At 46.3% G+C, this 22300-nt stretch overlaps 1 protein-coding gene and 1 pseudogene across 3 annotated transcripts in view; both read right to left on the minus strand.

Annotated features, from left to right (window-relative positions):
- Positions 1–22300, minus strand: part of Parp4 (poly(ADP-ribose) polymerase family member 4) — a 93471-nt gene that overhangs the window by 56331 nt on the left and 14840 nt on the right. For all 3 annotated transcript variants that reach the window (XM_057786326.1, XM_057786327.1, XM_057786325.1), the window contains 8 exons: positions 21984–22059; positions 20807–20920; positions 15929–16078; positions 13572–13709; positions 11702–11875; positions 9594–9754; positions 5620–5757; positions 4303–4398 (listed from right to left, as the gene is read on the minus strand). In XM_057786326.1, coding sequence (XP_057642309.1) covers positions 4303–4398; positions 5620–5757; positions 9594–9754; positions 11702–11875; positions 13572–13709; positions 15929–16078; positions 20807–20920; positions 21984–22059 — 1047 coding nt within the window. The remainder of the gene's footprint in view (positions 1–4302; positions 4399–5619; positions 5758–9593; positions 9755–11701; positions 11876–13571; positions 13710–15928; positions 16079–20806; positions 20921–21983; positions 22060–22300) is intronic.
- LOC130884981 (protein transport protein Sec61 subunit gamma-like) lies at positions 18096–18386 on the minus strand (annotated as a pseudogene).

Below are 22300 nucleotides of genomic sequence, written 5' to 3' on the forward strand. Positions count from 1 at the left end.
GTGACGTTCTGAGGAATTAGATGTTTTCTGTCTGAGAGAGATCTGGAAAAGAGAAGGGAACATGGACTTTAATGATGCCATCAGCTCCTGCTACCTCCCGAGAGGGCAGAAAACCAGTTGGGTTTTTCTCTGCTAATCCTTCTGTTTATATTAAGGAGTTTCACTATCTGTCCCAGGCCTACGATTTAACCTGGCATGATTTCTGTTATCCAGGCCTCTACTCTCATTCCTGAAGAGCCAAGTAGAATTCAGGCATCAGCTACACAGTGCGCAGACCAGACCCACCAAGTGGACAGTGCCAGCCACAGAACCACACTGGGATTATCAACCAGGCCAAAACGGGCCACAGAGGTGGGACATGATGGTCCGCTGCCTCCTTCAGGGTACAGAGATGGTCTCAGAAAAAAATAGTTAATTTCGATAATCTTCGGGAAATCACACAGCTAGCTGACAAAAACCCAGTCATTTTTTACACCGATTACAAGAGACCATAGTTCAGTACACTAGACTGGACCCAGCCTCCCGATTACAAGAGACCATGGTTCAGTACACTAGACTGGACCCAGCCTCCCCAGTGGGAGCCACCATCCTGGCTGCCCATTTCATTTCTCAGTCAGCACCATATATTAGAAAAAAAATTTAAGCTGGGTGGTGGTGCCACACACCTTTAATCCCAGCACTTGGAAGGCAGAGGCAGGTGGATCTCTGTGAGTTTGAGGCCAGCCTGGTCTACAAGAGCTAGTCCCAGGACAGGCTCCAAAGCTACAGAGAAACCCTGTCTCAAATAACCAGGAAAAGAAAAAAAAAAAGGAAAAAATTTAAAAAGGGTCTCCAAACCCTAATACAGGTAAATATGGCCTTTAAAGTTTTTAATGCCCGAGAAGAGGCAGCTGAGTCCTCCCAACAGACGAGGCTGCAGCAATGCTCCAAGCCTAAGCCCTAGAAGCTGCCCTGAGGCCACCAGGACCCCCAGAAGTGGGACAGGGAAGTTGACTATGAGGCTCTATCCAGCCAGAGCTCAGCCTAAGTCAACCTTGCCGGGAGCCTACTACAAATGTGGCCTAAATGGCCATTTGGCAAGGTATTGCCCTGGGCCTCCACTGCCTATGAGGCCATGCCCTATCTGCCAGCAGCCTGGACACTGGAAATCACAATGCTCCCGTGCAGGCTCGTCCTCTATGCCACACCATGGAGGTCTAGCCTCACCAACAATGGCAAGTGAGACTGTGCCAGCCTTCAAACTACTCAGCCTGGCAGAGGATTGATATGGCCCAGACTTGGTGACTCCCATTGCCCTCTCCGAGCCTAGGGTAATACTGCAGGTAGCAGGTAAGTTCATTTGTTTTCTTTTGGACACGGGAGCTACCCATTGTGTTTTAACATCTCATTTGGGCCCTACGTTCCCTTCACCAATTTCAGTCATGGGGGTAGACAGGACCCGCTTCTTCCTACTTAAGACTCTGTCACTGCCCTGTACTCTTTTTTTTTTTTTAATATTTATTTATTTATTTATTTTACAATATTCTGTCTGTGTGTATGCCTGAAGGCCAGAAGAGGGCGCCAGACCTCTTTACAGATGGTTGTGAGCCACCATGTGGTTGCTGGGAATTGAACTCAGGACCTTTGGAAGAGCAGGCAATGCTCTTAACCACTGAGCCATCTCTCCAGCCCCAACTGCCCTGTACTCTTGCAGGGCGATTCTTTTCTCATTCCTTCCTAGTCGTACCTGCTTGCCCTGCACCTCTACAGGGCTGAGATATTCTCAGCTGCTTCAGGGCCACACTCACTATGGCTCTCACACTCTCTCCTGAGTCACACTTTCTTCTCACTTTAACAGCCTCTCAGGTTCCCATCCCAGACTGTTCTGTCCCTACACTCCCTGATTCAGTAGATCCCCAAGTATTGGACACTTCCACCCCTGAGGTTGCTACTCACCACCAGCCAGTCCTACTTCGCCTTAAAGACCGTCTCATTCTTCTTTTTTTTTTGGGGGGGGGGGGTTATTATTTATTATGTATACAGTGCTCTGCCTGCATGTATACTGGTAGGCCAGAAGAGGGCACCAGATCTCACTGTAGATGGTGGGGAGCCACCATGTGGTTGCTGGGAATTGAACTCAGGACCTCTGGAAGAACAGGCAGTGCTCTTAACCACTGAACCATCTGCAGCCCTTCTTCAAGACCAGGTGTTGTCGATCATTTCAGACATCCACCAGACTTTACACATAGGCCCCACACAGGGTGAAGGTCCTAACTGCCAGACAAAAAAGCTTTGTTCCACTTCTTAGAGCCCCTCTTTGACCCTGCCCATCTCTGAGATCATATTTCACAGGTTGACTCCTCCTGTCAGACGTGTACCCAGGCCAGTTCACAGAGGGCTCTCCATATATGTCAGTCTCTGCATCAGCTTCGTGGATACCAACAGGGCCAAGATTGGCAGGTTGGTTTCACCCATATGCCTACTCATAAAAAGCTCAGTTATCTCCTAACACTTGTGGACACTTTTACAGGGTAGACAGAAGCATTTCTGGCCTCCAGGTAAATGGCAGATGTGGTGGCTCAGGTACTCCTGGACCACATCATTCCTCGGTTTGGCGTCCCACGGACCACAGACCATCCAAACAGACAATGGCCCAGCCTTCATTTCCAGGGTCATGGAGGTTGTGTCAGAAGCTCTCAACCTCTGGAAATTCCACATCCCCTGCCGCCCACAATCCTTGGGAAAGGTGGAAAAGGCCAACAGACTCATCAAACAACAGCTAATCAAGTTCTCCATTGAACTCAGGTTCCCCCTCCCCCATTCCGAGACAGGGTTTCTCTAGCTTTGGAGCCTGTCCTGGAACTAGCTGTTGTAGACCAGTCTGGTCTCGAACTCACAGAGATCCGCCTGCCTCTGCCTCCTGAGTGCTCGGATTAAAGGCGTGAGCCATCACCGCTTGGCGAGCTCAGGTTATCTTGGCCCTCTCCTCTCCTCATTGCCCTTACCCGTCTCAGAGCCACCCCATGTTCCCCTATAGGTCTGAGCCCTTTCAAGCTCCTTTATGGCAGGCCCTTTCTCCTTAATCATCACCTCCCAGCCCAAACTCCTCTACTGGCTAGGTATCTGCCCTACTTCCTTCTGAGGTCCCTTCTCCATTCACATGCTGACAGCTGTCTCCCTGCCCCCACACCAGTGGGCCCTAATGCCCCTGAACCTTCTCCACTCTCCCCAGGGCACAGAGTACTCCTCAGACAGCTAGTTCCTAGGTCTCTTGAACCTCGGTGGACAGGACCTCACACAGTAATCCTCACCACCCCCTCGGCTGCCAAGCTTCTGGACACCCATGCTGGTACCATCTATCCAGGCTCAAGCAGACCCCTCTACTCAGGATACTTGGTCTGTCCAGCAGTTAGGACCCTCCATCCTCCAGTTTTCCAAGATGCCACAATAGAGGGCCTATCTGCTCCTCATCCTGGCACACTCATCTTTGACGGTACAAACAAGACGGGTAATAACAATATTTTTTCTTTTAGCCACCTGCCTTCTCATCTCCCTCAAGAAACAGATGTCTGACGTCTCCAGGATGACAGTAAACCAGATGCCTTTCCAGCCACACCTCTCACTGAGCGTGAGCCCAGCTCTCCCCTCTCCCACGTTGCCCCATGCCTACAAGAAGTAGCTAGATTTAACCCTCTTTATCCAAAGAGAGTCTGAAATGTTTGGTCAGAAGCATCACCTCAGCTCCCTGGCACCCCTTTATACAGAGTCTGGATTGTTAGGGGGCTTCAACCCAGCCCCCTGGTATCCATTTTTGAAATGTTGAGTGGAAAGTTCCATTTCAAAGCTCCCTCCCCTGAGAGTTGCCTCAGTCCAAACTCCACCTCCAAGAAAGCCCCAAACAGTGACCCCCTCCCCAGGGAAGATCAAGACCACTCCCACAGGCTATTTAAACTGCCCCCCCCCCCAGAGAATAAACACGTGGTCTCCCCTTTTCCCTTTCCAATGGTTGTTCCGGTTTTCCTCCCCAACTCCGGGTTTTCCCAGGGCCACCTGGGAGCACTGGCACCCATTAAACCTGGGTATCTTTTAATTCAGTCTAATTTGGTCTGATTGGGATTGTTTACATTGGCAGAGAGGTTTGTTGGCAAGGAAATAACACAATTTTCCCACACATTCACCACAGAAGCCATGCTTCTACTGTATGTTGAGGGAACTGGCTACTTTCAATGGTATGTTTATGGGTGAGAGACTTCCTCACTAAAGAAAGAGAAGAAAGTTTGCAAAGAGGCCTCAGTGGTGGGGGATGGTACAGAACACACGAACCTGAGTGAGTCGCTGAAGTAAATGCCGCTTCCCAGATTTCCAGGGTCTGTTCTTTGCACACCACGGTCTTCGGCTACTTTGGGTAAAAGCAGTCCTCTGAAAGAGAGGGCAGGACCATGATTTACCAGAAGAAAGGACTCTTCCACACAGCCTTGAAACACAGTGACCAACAGCAGATTCGCCTGTCTTTACAAACCTCAGGTCAGAGTTCAGCTGGTCTTTCATACCCGCAGTCAACCAGTCACGGATTCAAAATATTCAGAAAAAAATTCATCAGTACAGAATTCTCTCAGCACAAAAACCATGGTATTCTCTACACAGGACAAGACAGGCTTCTCTTATGGATTACAGAAATATCAATTGTTTGAATTTTGCACCAGAAGATTGAGTTAATTTTGAAACACGGCTTTTGAATAGAATAGAACTTTTCTATATAATTAATTTGTTTTTCGGAATTTGGGATGGAATCCTGGACCTCACTCATGCTCGGCGGACATTCTACTACAAGCCACATCCCCAGCCCTTAAGTTTCAGCTCTTCTTCCTCCTCTTCCTCCTTTTCTTTTTAGACAGTCTCACTATGTAGCCTCAGGAGACCTGGACCCGGCTATGCAGACCAAGCTGGCTTTGAACTCACAGAGATCTGCCTGCCTCTGCCTCCAGAGTTGCACTGTCACACCCAGATGGTACCTTTCAATTTTCCTAAGTGCTTGATTAAAGGACAGAAATATACTCACAATTCTCCTTAACCCTGTAACTTCAACTTCTCCTCCAATATTGAGAATTTATCCAAAGCAATCAGAAAACTAGGGCTGTGCTTTGGGTAAATAACCCACACTCCCTGGACACTGACTCTGAAATGTAGATTAGCTCATTTTTATATGAGGTCATTGTGAAAGAACAATTGATTGTTCTGTTTTATTTTTTTTGAGTCAGGGTCTTTCTATACAGTCCTAGCTGGCCTTGAATTCATTCTATAGCCAAGGCTGGGCTTGCACTAGATGCAACTTGTCCTGCCTCAGCCTCAGAGGGGATTATAGGCATCACCATGCCCAAATTCTAAAGGAGCAACTCCATACCTATGTGGAACACTTAAAAAATATATAGAATACATAATTACAGATACAAAATTAAGTGATATATAATTTTCTCTATGAATAGATTTGCTGCTTTTAACTGAAAAGTTCATGCGATTTGTTTATTTACTTTGGTATTGTTTAGGATCAAAGACACACAACTTAGACAAAAGTAGACAAGCAAAAGGAACATTTCACGTTCATGAGCCTGAAAAGTAAAAGTGAAAGATACTGCATCTTACCGGGACAAGATCCCAAGAATATTCCGCACAGGAGATCCATGGAATAAGGACCGTACATTGCCCAGTTTGCTCAAAAACTCTGTGGCTTCGTTCACTCTGCCAACTCTAAATATCTGCAAGACATCTCCTGAACTCTGACTGGAAGAATTAGAAGAAAACCTTGAGTTCACAGTTAGAAAAAAATAAAAATCATTAATGAGTGAAAACTCCAGAAAACTCAGATGTCCGTGGTTCAGCAGTTAAAGGCACTTGCCAGTAAGCTGATGGTGTCCAGAGCCCATATGGTGGAAGGGGAGAACCGGCCCTGACAAACTGTCCTCTGATCTTCACGTGCACGCTGTAGCAAGTGCATGCATTTACACACACACACACACACACACACACACACACACACACACACTCCATACTCTCTCTCTAAATAAATAAATAAATGTAATAATAAATACCATAAAAGTTTATGCAAAATATGATTACAAATTTTTGTCAACTACAGAGAATGTATCATTTCATTCACATATATATAAAAGAATCCACTTAATCTGTTCACACACACACACACTTTGCTTTCTGCTGCTATGATAAACACCATAAACAAAGGCAAGAGAAAAGAGTTTTTGTTTTTGTTTGGATTATAGGTTACAGTCCATCAAGCAGGAAACATGGGGGCAGGAACTGAAGCAGAGACCACAGAGAGATGCTGCTTACTGACTGGCTCCTCTCGAACTGCTTCCTTTTTCTTTTTTAAATTTATTTATTTATTACGTATACAATGTTCTGCCTGCATGTATGCCTACATGCCAGAAGAGGGCACCAGATCTCATAGATGGCTGTGAACCACCATGTGGCTGCTGGGAATTGAACTTGGGATGTCTGGAAGAGCAGCCAGTGCTCTTAACCTCTGAGCCATCTCTCCAGCCCTGAACTGCTTTCTTACACAACTCAGGAGCACATGTCCAGGGCTGCCACTGTCCACAGTGGGCTGAGTCATCCATATTAATCATTAATCAAGAAAATACCCTGGAGACTTGTTCACAGGTCAGTCTGATGGAGGCAACCCCTAGTTGAGGTTCCCTCTTCCCAGTGGACTGTACTTTATGTCAAGATGACAGAAAGTAAGCAGCACACACATACAATGTGACTTGTCCTCTAGATGCTCCATCCGTGGGCTGTGTCAAGCTACAGCAGGATCCCTCTGGCTATGGGTAGGAAATGTATTCCCTGTGCACTCACAATCAGAACCCATGCTGAATTCCCCAGGAATCAGAAATAACACAACAGGGTTTCTGGCTTCATTGAGTTTACATTCTAATGGGAGAGACAAAAATTAAGAAGTTACTAAATTGTTTATGTTACTAAGGAAACAACTAGTTTCAGAAAAAAAAACCATGGTAGGAAGGCTACTCTTTTTAGGCGATACTTACTGGAATATGGCACGATGTGGTGCACATGCTATGACCTAACATTGTTAGGGGAACTCAAGTGGGTGGGGTAGGAGAGGCAAACACATCAGGGAGGATGTGGCAGGTCCTGGTGGGATGATGTCATCCTAACCAAAGATGACTGCAGAGTAAATGGAGAGAGACTAATAAATAATAGTGCTTAGAAGGAAGAATGGGCAGGATGTGATGAAAGCATTCACAGTGGCCGTGAACGACTGGCTGAGACAGAGAGGCACTGCTGGGGGACAGTGGGCTGTGGGCTGAGGAAGCCATGAAGCCTTGGTCAGAAGCATTCTACTGTACCTTGACAGTGGCCACGGGTGGAGTATTTATACCACAGAAATGAACAAATGTCACTCAAAGCTGTGCATGGTGGTGCACCCCTGTTATCCTAGCAATTGGGAAACAGACAGGTACAATCTCAAGGCTAGCATGGTCTACATAGTGAATTTCAGGTTAGCCTGGGCTAAAAGTAAGATTGTGCCTGAACCCATCCACTGTCAACAATTAGGGTATTTAATCCAGAGAGCTGATTTACCAGCACATCCAAGGTGAATCAAAGACAGAATAATTCACAATGAGAGATGCTCCACTCCCAGATACTACAGTAGCTATTACCTGTGGGCAGTGACAGTGAGGTTGAGGCTGATCTTGTTTTTTTCTTTTGGTTTTTTGAGACAGGGTTTATCTGTGTAACCCTAGCTGTCCAGGGTGGCTTTGAGCTCACAGAGATCCGCCTGACTCTGCCTCCCGAGTTCTGGGATTAAAGGCGTGCACCACCACTACCTGGCGATTTCTTTGTAGTTTTACGCGGTTTCTAAACTTTCACAAAATACATTAGTCTTAGGTTGAAGCAGGGGGATCCCTTTAAGTAAGTTCAAGGAAAGAATGAGACCCTGTCTCAAACCAAAACCAGACTGTTTAGGCCAAGAAAAATGTAATGTGAAGGAATTAATTGATCACAGGCTGAGAATTCGAATCAGCTAACATTTAGTGACCTGTAACCTGGTTTCAGCTCTGCTCTATTTTAAAGTACACTGACCGAAAGCAACTCAGGGATTCATTTGGTTTACAGTTCCAGACTATAGTCTATTACTGAGGAAGGGTACAGGCAGAACTTAGAGCAGCTACTCATACCACACCCACAACCAAGAGCAAGGAAAGAGAGTAAAAACATAGATCCCTGCTTGCTTGCGCTTTCTCTCAGCTAGTTTCTCCAAACTAGGGAGTGGTGCTGACCAGTATTCCTAGCTCAGTTAACGATCAAGACAACCTCCTACAGACACACCCGCAGGTGACAGGCTGTATAAAGCTGACTATTAAAGAATAACCAGCACAGGGTTGGCAGGCACCAAGTCTGACCATCTGAGTTCCATCTCCGAGACCCAGAGGGCAGAAGAAGACACTTGACTCCCAGAGTTGTGCTATGACCTCCGCACATATGCCACGGTACACCCCCATACCACTCAAATAAAATGCAGTAATGATAAAACTTTCCCCAGGTTTTTCAATTATGTGTTTTCATGCCATAGATGGACATGTCAGAAGAATGCACACCTATGTTACGCTATGTTCTTAACTAGAAGAAAAACTGAAACACTGTGTATATGGCGCTGTGATGCTGGGGAGGGAGCCCAAGGCCTTATGCACACTAAGAAGCTGTGCCACCTTTATCCCCTGGAAGTTTATTTATTTATTTATTTATTTATTTGTTTTTTGTTTTTTGGAGACAGGGTTTCTCTGTAGCTTTGGTGCCTGTCCCGGAACTAGCTCTTGTAGACCAGGCTGGTCTCGAACTCACAGAGATCCACCTGCCTCTGCCTCTCGAGTGCTGGGATTAAAGGCATCCTCTGGAAGTTTAAATCTAACCTTCAACAAGATTAGGTCACAGGCTGGCAAGATGGCCCAGTGGGGAAAGTGCTTGTGGAGTAAACCAGCGTCCACAGGGAAGAGGGACAACCCTGGAAAGTTGTCCTCTGACCCTTTCATGGGTGTTGTGATAGGTGTGCACCTACAATCACACACACACACACATCATATATGCGTACAATCACCATAATAATACCAATAAAATTTGAGTCACCGAGAAAGCAGAATGGGAGAATGAGGAGAACCTGTTAGTAAAGAATACGCCCCTGGATGGGACTGATTTTTCTTTTTTAAATTTTATTTATATTTGTCGTGTGTGTGTGTGTGTGTGGGGGGGTGCGCACATCCATGCCCATGGGTGTCACGGAACTGCTATGAAGGTCAGAGGAGAACCTGTGGGACTGGTTCTCTTTTTCCACCACGTGGGTCCTGGGGATTAAACTCAGGTTTTAGGGTTTAGCAGCAAGTGCTCTGACCCACTGCACCATCTTGGCAGCCCCTCGAGATAAAACCGTAAACACAGAAGAAAGCACTTCTCTGTTGTCTAACTCTAGTTGTCTGTTTGAAAGTAGAGGATTACTTTCTCTAATTACCTTGATTGGCTTTTTAACAGGACCTCAAAGAGCAGCCTTGTTACAGAGCCCAAGGGACTTGCTTTGTGCTTACCCGTGATTACTCTGCAACACTTCTCTTCTAACCCTGGAAAATTCCGCAGTATTTTGTTCAACATGTTCGATTTTACATCTCAAGGCTCGGTACTTGGCAAGAGACGGCGGGTTGGGTTTGGATAAATGAGTTTCACAAACATTCACCATGTCTCTCACTAGCTGCGGGTAGAAGTGATACAGAGAAGTTAGCTATTACACATCCAAGGGATGTGTATTACCTTCATATTTTCTGAAAAGAGAAAAGTTAGTTTTTCCTACAAGGTTTTTGATTAATAAATAGTTCGTGTTGGTAGTATACTAAACCGAATAAATCTGGGTGTGGCAGCTCACATCTGTACCCTTAGCACTTGGGGAAAGGCAGGAAGACCGCTATGAGTGCAAGGCTAGCTCTGGTTAGATGGTAAATTCCAGGCCAGCCCAACTTGCAGTGCAAGACTGTTCTCAAAAGTAAAAACAAAGTTTCTAAAAATCAGAAGGCTTGGTACAATACCAGTTTTCCTGGCTACTTGGGAGACTGAGGCAGGATTACTTGAGCCCAGGAGTTGAAGGCTAGGCTGAGATGCATAACAGAAACTCCCATCTCCAAGACAGACAGACAGACAGACAGACAGACAGACAGACAGAGACATAGGAAGAATTGCCTCACTGATACCACAGTGGAAGTATACATTAGTATTATACTTTAAATTAGCTACTTTTCCCACTGCTGTGCCAAAATGCCCAACAAAGGCAACTTAAGGAAGGAAGGATTGATTAGGTTCTTGGTTTAGGGAGGATAGCCTATCGTGGTGGAGAAAGGAGTGGCGGGATCGTGAGACTGCTGGCCATGTTGTCTGCAGTCAGGAAGCAGCGAGACGTGAAACTGCTGTCAGTTCTCTTTCTCCTTTACACTGAGTCTTGGACCCCAGTCCATGGGATGCTGCTGCCCACATTCAGGGTGAACCTTCTCTCCTCAGTCAAACAGCTCTAGAAACGTCCTCACAGAAATGTCGAGAGGTGGGATTTCAAATCCCAACAAACTGACGTCAAGAACATACACAATCACCAGAAACTGATATCGAGAGCACACACAATCACCACGAACGTGACTTTTTTGTTTGTTTGTTTTGCTTTGTTTCTTTTTTGAGACAGGGTCTCTCTGCACAGCCCTGGCTGTCGCAGAACTCACTGTGTAGAGCGGGTTGGTCTGGAACTCAAAGATGTCCACAAGCCTCTGCCTCCTGAGTGCTGGGATTAAAGTGTGGGCCACCTTGTCTGGCACACGCATCATCTTTACAAGATTCATGTATCTTTTATTGTGTATGTATAAATGTTTTGCCTGCCTGTATGTCTGTGTCTACGCATATGCCTGGTACTGGTGGAAGTCAGAAGAGGACATGGGACCCCCTGGAAATGGAATTGTGGATGTCCGTGAGCCACCACGTGGGTGCTAGGAACTGAAACCAGGTCTTTGGCAAGAGCAACAAGAGCTCCTAATCACCAAGCTCCCTCCCCTGAGACAGGCTGGTCTCACTCTTGCTATGTACCTGAGACTGCCCTTGAGCTCCTTCTCCTTCTGCCTTCCTTGAGTGCTGGGATTACAGGTGTGCACCACCATGCCTGGCATTATTCCCCACACAGATTTTATTATTATTATTACTATTATTATATTTTCATTTGTTTTTTGAGACAGAGCCTTTCTACATAGCCCTGGATAACCTTGAACTCACTATATAGACCAGGGTGGCCTCAAATTCACAGAGATCTGCCTGTCTCTGCTTTTCAAGTGCTGGGATTAAAGGCATGTACCACCATGCCCAGTTTTATTTTATTTTTTAAAAACTTGTTTATTTTTATCTGTATGAGTATTTTGCCCACATGCATGTATGTATACCACATGCATGCCTGGTGCCCACAGATACCAGCAGATGACACTGGGTCCCCGAGAACTGTAGTTACAGACGGCTGTGGGTCACCACATGGGTGTTGGGAACTGAGTTCAGGTGCTCTGCAAGAGTGGTCAGTGCCCTTAACCACTGGGCCATCTCTTCAGCCCCAATTCACCATAATTTAAAGTCATGACGGTGCAACACATTTTAAACCGAGTTCTTTATTCCAGGGCCGTACCTGACAAAGGTCCTCTTTCTGAGCTAACAACCTCAGGTTAACTTCTTCGGATGCTGGGTGTTTGTGAGGAATCAGTCGGTAGAAATCGGCCATCGTCTTCCGCAGTTGCTCTGCTGTTTCTCCATTCTTCAGTGCTGTTTTTACGAGAAGGAGAACCCCCTCTGCTTTACTCACCTGCCAACAGAAAAGCAAATATGCTTCTTAAAGTTTAAATCCTGATAATCAGAGAAGAGACGTGCATAAAAGTATCTGAAATAGCTGCTGGAGACATTGGAACTACGAGTTTTCTGTAGACCGCTGAATATGCTACAGTTTGGGCCTTTATAAAATAGAATATCTTTTATTAAATCTTTCACAGTTTCAGTCCTGTTAGTTTGGGTCTTAACTGCGTTCCTAAAGTCAAGGTTTCAAAGCTTAGTCCCTAGGGAGGTGCTTCAGGCAAGAGGTGGGACCTTTAGGAGGAAGAGCCTCGTGGAACCCATGGAACTGAGTGGGTCTTTTCTTTTGCTTCTTGGCCTTGAAATGAGTGGGTTTTGCATCACTATACACTCCTGATGGATGCGCTGCCTCCTCAGAAGCCCAAACAACAGGCTCAATCTATCACAGCCGAGATCTACAACTGTGGGCCATAAGCAATCTTCTCTGTAGAAATGGACTGTCTCTGGTGTGTCCTTATAGTGACTGAAAACTGATTCACACAGCCACCAGAGCAAATGCTGATCTTAAGGTCCAGCTCAGTTGTGAGTGAGGCCAGGAAGGAAGATGCTTGCAAAGCTGGTCTCAGCTCAACTGTGGGGACACATCTAGGGGCTCTTCGCGTCTTTTTAAAAACAGTATTTAATTTATTCTTTGGTAGTCTTACACGTGCGTGCACTTTGATCAGACTCATTCCTTCTCTCATCCCTCTCCTGCTCCTTCTGGATCCTTCTTCTTCTCAACACATGCCCTGCTACACAAACATCTTTCTAAAAACAACTCACTGAGTTTACTGAGGGTTGCTCGCATTTGTCTAAGTGCAGGGTTATTCCCTGGATCATGGCAACTTATCAGTGGCTACAACACTGAGGAAAGATGCAGTATCATCTATACACATGTGGACATGAACGGACAGGAGGACAAATGCAATTGTTGCTTTTCTTTTCTTTTTTCTTTTTGGTTTTTCAAGACAGGGTCTCTCTGTAGCTTTGGAGCCTGTCCTGGAACTCACTCTGTAGACCAGGCTGGCCTTGAACTCACAGAGATCCGCCTGCCCACCGCCGGGCTAAGACTTGCTTTTCATAGAGAAACACAGAGCAATGTCAGCATCAAGCCAGGGACATGTTCCCAATTATGCGCGTGCATTATGAACCTAACTGCAGGAAAGCTGCTTCTCCCTGAAACAATTAGTTTGGTTCCACAGAGAAAGCTGCCTACATTATCTTCATTTGACTGCTCAGTTGCATCACTGGGAATATCTTCTGTCAATCACTTGTTCTTTCAGCCACCATTATATGTAATAGAAAAGAGAACACCATGTCCTGGTGTGCTAGAAGCAAGCCTGCCTTCCCTAAGACACTGAGAAGGTGAGAGGCTGAAGGAGTTGTTTCGAGTAGGCCAGGATCTGGGTATCTAAGAGGGGCGCTACCACTCTCTCCCTTGGCAACAACACCCTTGGCACCAACGCTTAGGCCTGTATTGGCCACCACTGAGAACCAACGTGACAGGAACATCTGGTTCTCTTGATGCTCCCTTTCTTCAGAGAATGAGGAAAGAACAGTGAGGGGTGGACTTCAGAGTAAAGCAACCAGTACGTGACTGTTAGCACTAATGTTTACACCAGTCCACCAGGAAGTAGCTTCGTTGTGTTGATTCAATGGCATGCTTGACTTACATCATTCAGGCTTATGCTGTTCACTGGCTTGAGAAGTGTGTGCTCCAGGTGCCCCAGAGCTTCTGCCCAGATCATCTCCACCAAAGCGCTCACCTCCTGGCTCAAAGCGCCTGAACTTATGACCTCCTCCAAAAGCAACTGAAACAATGAAACGACAAATCCTCATGAGCATTTTTTGTAAAACAGACACAGGGGCTGGATATGGGTCAGTAGTTGAGCACCTGCCTAGTATATCCGAGATCTCGGGTTCCATGTCCAGCCTCACAAACAAAACAACAGCATATATCCAGAAAGGAAGCATAAGAAAAAATAACAGAGCCCAAGAGAGGCACCCACTCCCATAGCCAGACACTGCGGCAGGGAATGGCTTGATTTGTCCTCAGGGTTCATATGCTGGCAGCCTGGTCCCCACTGTGGAGTGGTGGGGTAGTAATCCCCACTACACCCCACAGCGGTCGACCCTGTAAGAAGAGACTGGTGGAGGGTACTCAGAACACAGGGAAGAGCCTCAGTGTGCATGGACACTTTTCTTGATGGATGTTCTCCATGTCATTATGTAGACAAGTAGTCTTCAACAGGATGCCAGAGTCAAGGGGCTTATACCTTCAAGCCACTAGATTGTGAGTCAAATAAACTTCTTTTGTTGTTGTTGTTCTTTGTTTTTTCAAGACAGGGTTTCTTCTGTAGCTCTGGAGACTGACCTGGAACTAGGCTGGAACCAGGCTGGCCTCGAACTCACAGAGATCCACCTGCCTCTGCCTCCCGATTGCTGGGATTAAAGGGGTGCGCCTGGCTCACCACCGCCTGGCTCAAATAAATTTCTTCGTAAGGTTTTTAGCCTCGTGTATCTTGTGACAGCAACAGAGAGCATACTAGGATGCTGGGTAACTGGCAACTCAGGCTTCCTTTCCCCACTGGGGTTCCTGTTCCTCATCGCTCACTGCACATACTCCTGCTGGAGGCCCCACTCCCTACCACTTCTCTCCCATTTTATTCTTCCTCTTGCCTTTTCCTCTTCTCTGTAAGATGTAGGCCTATCCGTGGCATTAAACACATGTAGTGAAAGCCTGGAGTCATAGCCCCGACTGCAGTGAAATCTTTCAGAGACGTGCGCATGTTGCTGAGATACACAACATGTCTTGTGGTTTCTCCCACATCCCAGCCAGTGTCCATATCTTAAGTTTACGGTTTTTCTTAGCTTCCCTTCTCCTCTGCCAGGTTTGTTGCTGTTTTGTTTTTTACTTAAGACATTATTTCCTTCTTTGAGACAGGCCTTTAGGAAACCACAGCTGACTTCAAACCCACTATGCAGTTCTGGATAAATGAACTTTGGATCTTCTCAATTCAGCCTTGGATTATAAGCGTGAGATGTCATACCTGACAAGTTGGCAGTGGTGCACACCTTTAATCCAACCAGGCGGAGGCAGGTGGATCTCTGAGTTCAAGGTCAGCCTGGTCTACAGAGTGAGTTCCCGAACAGCCAGGGCTACACAGGGAAACCCTGTCTCAGAAACAAAAACAAACAAAAAATAAATGAAGTCAAAAGTAGAGAGATGCGTCAGTGGTTAAGCACAATGGCTTGCCTTCCAGAGGGCTTGGGTTTGATTGTCAGAACCTACATGTCTTCTCATAACCGTCTGTGACTCCAGTTCCATGGGACTTGATACCTTCTTCTGGCCTCTGTGTTATGAATACAGAACAAGGTGGGACATTTAGGAGGTCCCATGGCGCGTGAAAGACAAATATGCCTTCAGGCAGGACTCATATGGAAAGTTTATTGGACGAACAGAGGAGAGGGAGGGAGAGAGAGAGAGAGAGAGAGAGAGAGAGAGAGAGAGAGACAGACAGACAGACAGACAGACAGACAGGCAGGCAGACAGAGAAGTGGTAGTAGGCGGGGCTTGTCTCTTAAAGGGACAGGGTTCTGTCTGCCATGCGCAGCACTGTGCCATGTCAGGTTCCCAAGGGGCAAGGCTAAGGTGTGCCTGGATGCTAACACTCATCAGTACATGTAGTATACAGACAGGCACACAGGCAAAACATCATACACATAAAATAACTAAAAATACATACCCAAACTGCTGGATGCAGAGGCAGATAAATCTGTGAGTTTAAAGCCAGCCTGATCTACATAATAAGTTCTAAACCAGACAGAGCTACATGGTAAGCCACAGCTGGGTGTGGTGGTACCCGACTAAAATCTCAGCACCAAGAAGGCTGAAGCAGGGGGTTTGAGTTTGATACCATTCTGGACTAAAGAGTCAGAGAGTATCTAAAATAACAAACCAAACCAAACAACAATCACACACACACACACAACCTCCCCACTCAACCAAAGCAACACAATCCTGGCTTACTGCTTGCAGCTTTTCAGATGCTAATTGTGTTGCTTCAGCTGTGAATTGCTCCTGGAGCAGAAATCCTTGTCTCTTCAGGTCTTCAATGTAGCGGTCATAATATTCACTGGCGCCTTCAGAGGTCTGCTTTCCGGTGCTCTCTCTTCTCGTCTGGGAAATGCAGTACACCGAAAAGACACAGGTACTTATGAACACGCTCATCCTCAGTGAATACCTACATCCTGCCATAAAGGGGTTTAACACTACTTTTCTTAAAGAATTGCCGTGTTGCTGGGCAGTGGTGGTGCACGTCTTTAGTCCCAGCACTTGGGAGGCAGAGGAAGGCGGATTTCTGTGAATTCGAGGCCAGCCTGGTCTACAAACAAGGGCTAGTTCCAGGACAGGCTCCAAAGCTACATAGAGAAATCTCGTCTTGAAAAAACCAAACAAATAAAAAACAACAAAACAAAAACAAATACAGCAACAAAAAAGAATTACCATGTTGGTGTGAGTGGAAATGTCTCCCACAGGCTGACCTTAGTGCGAGGTCCCTAGTTGGCAGGTGATTTTTGAGAAGGCTTAGAGGGATGGCCTTGCGGTGGGGGATGGGTGGGTGGGAGAACATCATGGGGGTGGCAGGGCAGGCTGGCACACTTTCCTGCCCTGATATGGTTAAGAATCTCATTCCCTTGGAACAGAAAGTCCACACAAACCCTCCCATCTCTAAGTTGCACTGGTCCTGGTGTTTTTATTACAGCAACAGAAAAGAAACACTTAAACTGTTCCATTTTCACCAGGGTAGCCTTAAAGCTGGAGGTGTGGGAGGAAAAGCCCGAGTGGGCGGCACAGGAAAGACTCCTGGTGGGAAAGCATTCGTTCAAGCACGCTTTGGAGCTGGTGGGCGCCTTGTACAACGGCTTAATGAACTTGGAAGACTCCTCTCCTTTTAGGAAGTGCAGAAAGTCAATCAAGGGTGGGGAAGAAGAGAAGAAATCCCTGGAAAGGATGGTACAGCTGGGGACGGCATCAGTCAAGACAAAGTGAGCTCCCAGGAGGAAGAGGGCAGGAAGGTTCTGTGCTCAGGCAGATGAAGAGAAAGGCACAGGTCCCTCAAGACCACTCACAGGGGGCATCTTCTGCTCTTCCTGAAAAACCGCCCTGTGACACGGAGCAATTCAGCTGACACTGACCCCAGACGACAGAGGAAGATGGAGTCCTGGTGTCCCCTAGATGTTGATTAATCCTGACTCTGAGATGTACGGCTACAGGGAGATGTCACACTCATGGGCTGTTCGCGTTGGGGTATCTGAACCGTGTAGAAATGATGTATATTCCCAGGCCACTCCATTTAAAAGACAGATGCTAGAGTTTGGATCGCAATTGGACCAGGGCCAAAGAGAACCATAGGGGCCTCATACCTGCTAGGCAAGATTTCTACCACTGAGCAACAGCCCGGCCCTTAAAGCTTTTCTTTTCTTTTAATTGTTAAAAATGAATGCTGGGAGCCAAAGCAAGCACTGGGCCTCTGAGTCATCTCTCTAGCACCAACCTTCTTAAAGTTAATTATTTCAGGTACTTTGTTAAGTGGTGGAGAGCGTCCTAACAATTGACTATTTCTGGAGATTTCTGCTAAGATGGCTTCATGTGGCAGGGCAAGCAGAAGCCTTTCCCTACAACACCTCTCACTACTGCTTAGGTGAGGGTTTCCCCTGGCAGGTGGCCATGGCCCCCACATATACACACCATGAACCTCTGCTGGAGTGCTGGGATCTGAGCCTGCTAAGGATGGAGGGTAGCCAAAGTGCTAAGTATTTTTTCTTAGATGACAAACCTCTCTGCCAACAATGCAGTAATCCCAATCAGATCAGATCAGACCAAATTAAAAGATACCCAGGTTTAATGGCTACCACCATCATCACTCCTGGGTGGCCCCTTGGAATGGAAGACCACAACAAAACAAAACAAAACAAAAACAAAAACGAGGAGGCCATGTGTTCATTCTCGGGGGGGGGGGGAGGCAGTTTAAATAGCCTGTGGGAGTGGTCTTGACCTTTCCTGGGGGGGGTCACCATTTGGCAGGCTTTTTTTTTCTTTTCATGAGAAAAATGTTTATTTTGCAATTATTTTAGTTTAGAAATACAAAACCTCTTGGGGAGGGAAAAAGGAAAGGAAAACATAAAGTATACAGGCAACTTTTTACTTCATAAGCTTCTCACACCCTCATTTGCTCCTAGTTCCCGCGAAGAGAAAGCATTCAGCCACCCACAATAATGTTATTAATAGGGATATGGATCAGTTTCCACAAAGAATCCAATGAATCCCATGATAGCAAATCCTATGGCTGTGGCCATGGCAATCTTCTGGAATTCTTTTCTGTCGGGCTTGGTGCATCTTTTAACCAGCCGAATTGAGTCCTTTACGAACTGCCGACTTGGCTCAACAAACTGCATTACCTGATCCATGACTGATTGCGGGACGGCGGCTTGATGAGGCAAAGACACGTAGCTTAGGAGAGGACTCTTGGCAGGCTTTTTTGACCCTTCCTGGGGAGGGAGCGTAGGCCAGGAGCTAGGGTGAAGCCCCCAGCTAAACAGTATGACCTACACAGAGTTACTCTCTTCTTTCTTAAAGATATAACACAGCCCATAATGAATTTTTTTTAATTACTTTTTATCCAAATAACAAATAACCACATAGAAAGTTAAATATCTCCTACCTGCACACATCTGACCCTGGATTAAGGCTCTAACTCTGTCCCCAGGGAAACCTGATAAATCAGCTAGGAGGCTGGGGCAGTAGGCTCGCAATCCCAACATTTGAGAGGTTGAGGCAAGAGTGAGATCTGTCTCCAACCTTCCACTCTTCCCAAAACAGCTGTAACCTGTAGTGACATCTCCGGTAAACTCGCACCAAGGTTAGGACTTCAGTGCTTTGGGCTTTTTTTTTTTTTTTTTTTGGTTTTTCAAGACAGGGTTTCTCTGTGGTTTTGGAGCCTGTCCTGGAACTAGCTCTTGTAGACCAGGCTGGTCTCGAACTCACAGAGATCCGCCTGCCTCTGCCTCCCGAGTGCTGGGATTAAAGGCGTGTGCCACCACCGCCCGGCTGCTTTGGGCTTTTTTGAGAGTAGCAATTCATAGGACACGATACATCTCCAGGGTCACCTGGAACCCATGCTCTGAGATATGAGCACCCGAGGGTCAGGGCTTCCTGAATGGTCCCATCTGAGGTGTGTGTCTTTCCTCTCCACCTGGGTCACATCTGGGCTAGGGGCCAGATGAGAAGCTTCCAAAGCCTCTGTGGACCTGTGTGAGGACCTCTCTCACTGAAGAATGGACTCTGTCCTGCCAGCCGCTGTGTTTCTGGCCACAGTAGATCTGCAAGGCTGATTATCTACGTGAGAAAACTCCCTGGTGGGCGATGCTTGGTGCACACTTTATTTACTTTTTGGGCATTCACTCTGGATCTATTTTTATTTCAGAATTATTTTAGAACAGCTGGGCTCCTGACTCGACACTGAACTGGGCTTCTGTGATGCCTTCCTTGTGATGTCCAGCATTCTGTGACCTGAGTCCCGAGTATCTTATGTTATGATTTTAGCCAACCAGCAAGGCTGGCACTTCCAGGTTCCAGGACTACGCATGTGCAGACAAAGCCCTCAGGCAAAATACCCCAGGGACCTTATAGGTCCTCCGGCATGACCCACGTGCGGGATGGCTGCGTCACCTACATATGACTCAGCTACATAAGCCCTTGCGTGCTTGCCTGAGCTCCGTCATCTGTGTATGATGTAACTACATAATCCCCCTGTGCGCATGAGCTAGGCAGCATTTAAAAGCTGGACACGCTATCTTCAGCCCTCTCTTTCTGCATACCGACTTCCCCAGGCTTGTACAGGTCTCCTCTAATAAACTCCTAAGCGGGTGTATTGCGTGTTTCGTGCTTCCTTCTCACTTGTGCCAGGTAATTTCACCTCACAGCACAACAGAGTCTGGCCTGTCCCAGTGAGTCCTAGGGAAGACTCTGTTGTGAGGAGGTGTGTGGTTCACGCCCGTAATGGTAACACTATGGAGGCTAATGAAGGAGTGCCAAGTTTGAAGCAAGCCGGGAATACAGAGTGAGACTGTCTGTCTCTTTAAGATAAACGGGGGTGGGGTAGGGTGGGAAAGAAAAGGAACAAAGGAGAAAAAGATGAGGAGAAGGAAAAGATGGGTGAGGAGGAAAAGATGGAGGAAGAGGAGGGAAAGATGGATGAGGAGTAAGAAAAAATGGGTGAGGAGGAGGGAAGATGGGTAAAGAGGAGGGAAGATGGGTGAGGAGGAGGGAAGATGGGTGAGGAGGAGGGAGGATGGGTGAGGAGGAGGGAAGATGGGTGAGGAGGAGGGAAGATGGGTGAGGAGGAGGGAAGATGGGTGAGGAGGAGGGAAGATGGGTGAGGAGGAGGGAAGATGGGTGAGGAGGAGGGAAGATGGGTGAGGAGGAGGGAGGATGGGTGAGGAGGAGGGAAGATGGGTGAGGAGGAGGAAAAGATGGAGGAAGAGGCGGGAAAGATGGAGGAGGAGTAAGAAAAGATGGGTAAGGAGGAGGAAAACATGGAGGAAGAGGAGGGAAAGATGGGTGAGGAGGAAGGAAGATGGGTGAGGAAGAGGGAAAGATGGAGGAGGAAAAGATAGTGGCGGAGGATCTCTGGTCCCTTTTGATCTTGGACTTTCAGCGTCCAGCACAGGGAGAAACAGCTTCTGTTGCTTGAGCCACCCAGTAGCCATACTATCCACCTCAGCAGCCCAGCTGACTATGCCCCCAGATACGAAAACACTTAGCAGGTAGGTAGGCGGCTTGATTCCTTTAAGCAAACTAGCAACAGGAGGAGTAAAGACACAGGAACATAACTCCAGGCATTACCTGCACGCCGTCAGCCAGGAGGAAGTGTGCTGCTATCACAAAGGGGCAGTCCCCGGGGTCCTGGGAAGTCTGCAGCTCTACTACCACAGTCTCCTGGCCTCTGTCCGCTCCCACCTGCAAGACAGGGTACCTTTTAGAAGCAGAGCTGTGGAAACTAGCCACCCTCCACATCAGAAAAGGCTGCCTAATATGCTGGAGCAATGTAACTTAGAAAACATGGAACTATAAGAGACAAAAAAATCACTCGAAACCCTATCAGAGTAATATAATCACTACCAATATTTTTGTATAATTTTTCTCTGTGAATTTATAATGCCACTTTCACATTTTTTCATTATAGAGGGAAATACCCTTTTAAATTTATATTTATTCGAACATTCAAAAGTATAAGTGGGACATGACTTCAAAGGCAAGTGTTGATTTTAATTTGTGTGACTCTGCCAATAAAGTTTTCTGTTTTCCTTTAATCCAAAAGGAACAATTCAACATGGCATAAATGTTTGGTGTCAAATCTATCTTTTCCAAATATTAGAAACAGTTAATGACAAAGTAGAGATTTATTTCTAATGCCATATTGATGTTTTAGATTGTTAAATATGGGTTATAAGTGGCTGGATTGTGGCTCAGTTAGTTCAGTGTTTGATTAGCAAGCCTGAAGCCTTGGGTTTGACTGCAAGTACTGCAAAACTGGATGGTACATAATTATAACCCTAGCATTTGGGAGGTGGAGGCAGAAGGATCAGTTAAAAGACATTTTTCACTATGTGGCAAGTTCAAGGCCAGCCTGGGATACATGAGATCCTGTCTCAAAAACAAATATAGTATGAGCATGAATGACTTTCACTAAGAACATTAAAAGAATTTCTTTTTCTTCTTTAAAGTTTATTTAGTTTTGGGGTTTTATTTGAGAGGGTTTATTTGGGTTTCACTGTGTAGCTGCAGTTGTCCTTGAACTCATAACCCATTGGCTCAACCTCCTAAGTGTTGGGATTATAGGCATGAAGTACTACAACAGGCAAAAATTTAAACAATTTCTGAGCACTAAAAGCCAACTTGAGTTACAGGACATGTGATGTTCAGAATATGAACAGCTTAAGACAGTGAGGAAATCACCAAAGAGGAAACGCTTTCAGAAATTAATCAGTTTCTTTTCTCTAAGCAGAAATAAGACTCTTACTTTTTCTAAGACGTTATACTTCACAACTTCAAAGTCTTGAAGAAAGTGAGGAATTTCGACATTTTCCGCAGAAACCCTGAAAATTATATAATTCAACATTTAAGACTGAAATGGAGCTTTGGATCACACAGACTCTCCCAACAGACCCCCATTCCTTATGATGTGTGGAGTAAGTTCTTGATCCCTCCTTAAGTAGTCTAGAAATGGTTAAATAATTGTGAAAAAGGAGTTGGAGTCATCCTCTGCCTAACGAATTGATTAGTTATCATTTTCTGGTTTTACGTAGAGGCTGGAGTGTGATAATTATTTAATCTGTG

The sequence above is a fragment of the Chionomys nivalis genome, chromosome 12, assembly GCF_950005125.1.
Source record: "Chionomys nivalis chromosome 12, mChiNiv1.1, whole genome shotgun sequence".
In the NCBI taxonomy this organism is placed as follows: Eukaryota; Metazoa; Chordata; class Mammalia; order Rodentia; family Cricetidae; genus Chionomys; species Chionomys nivalis.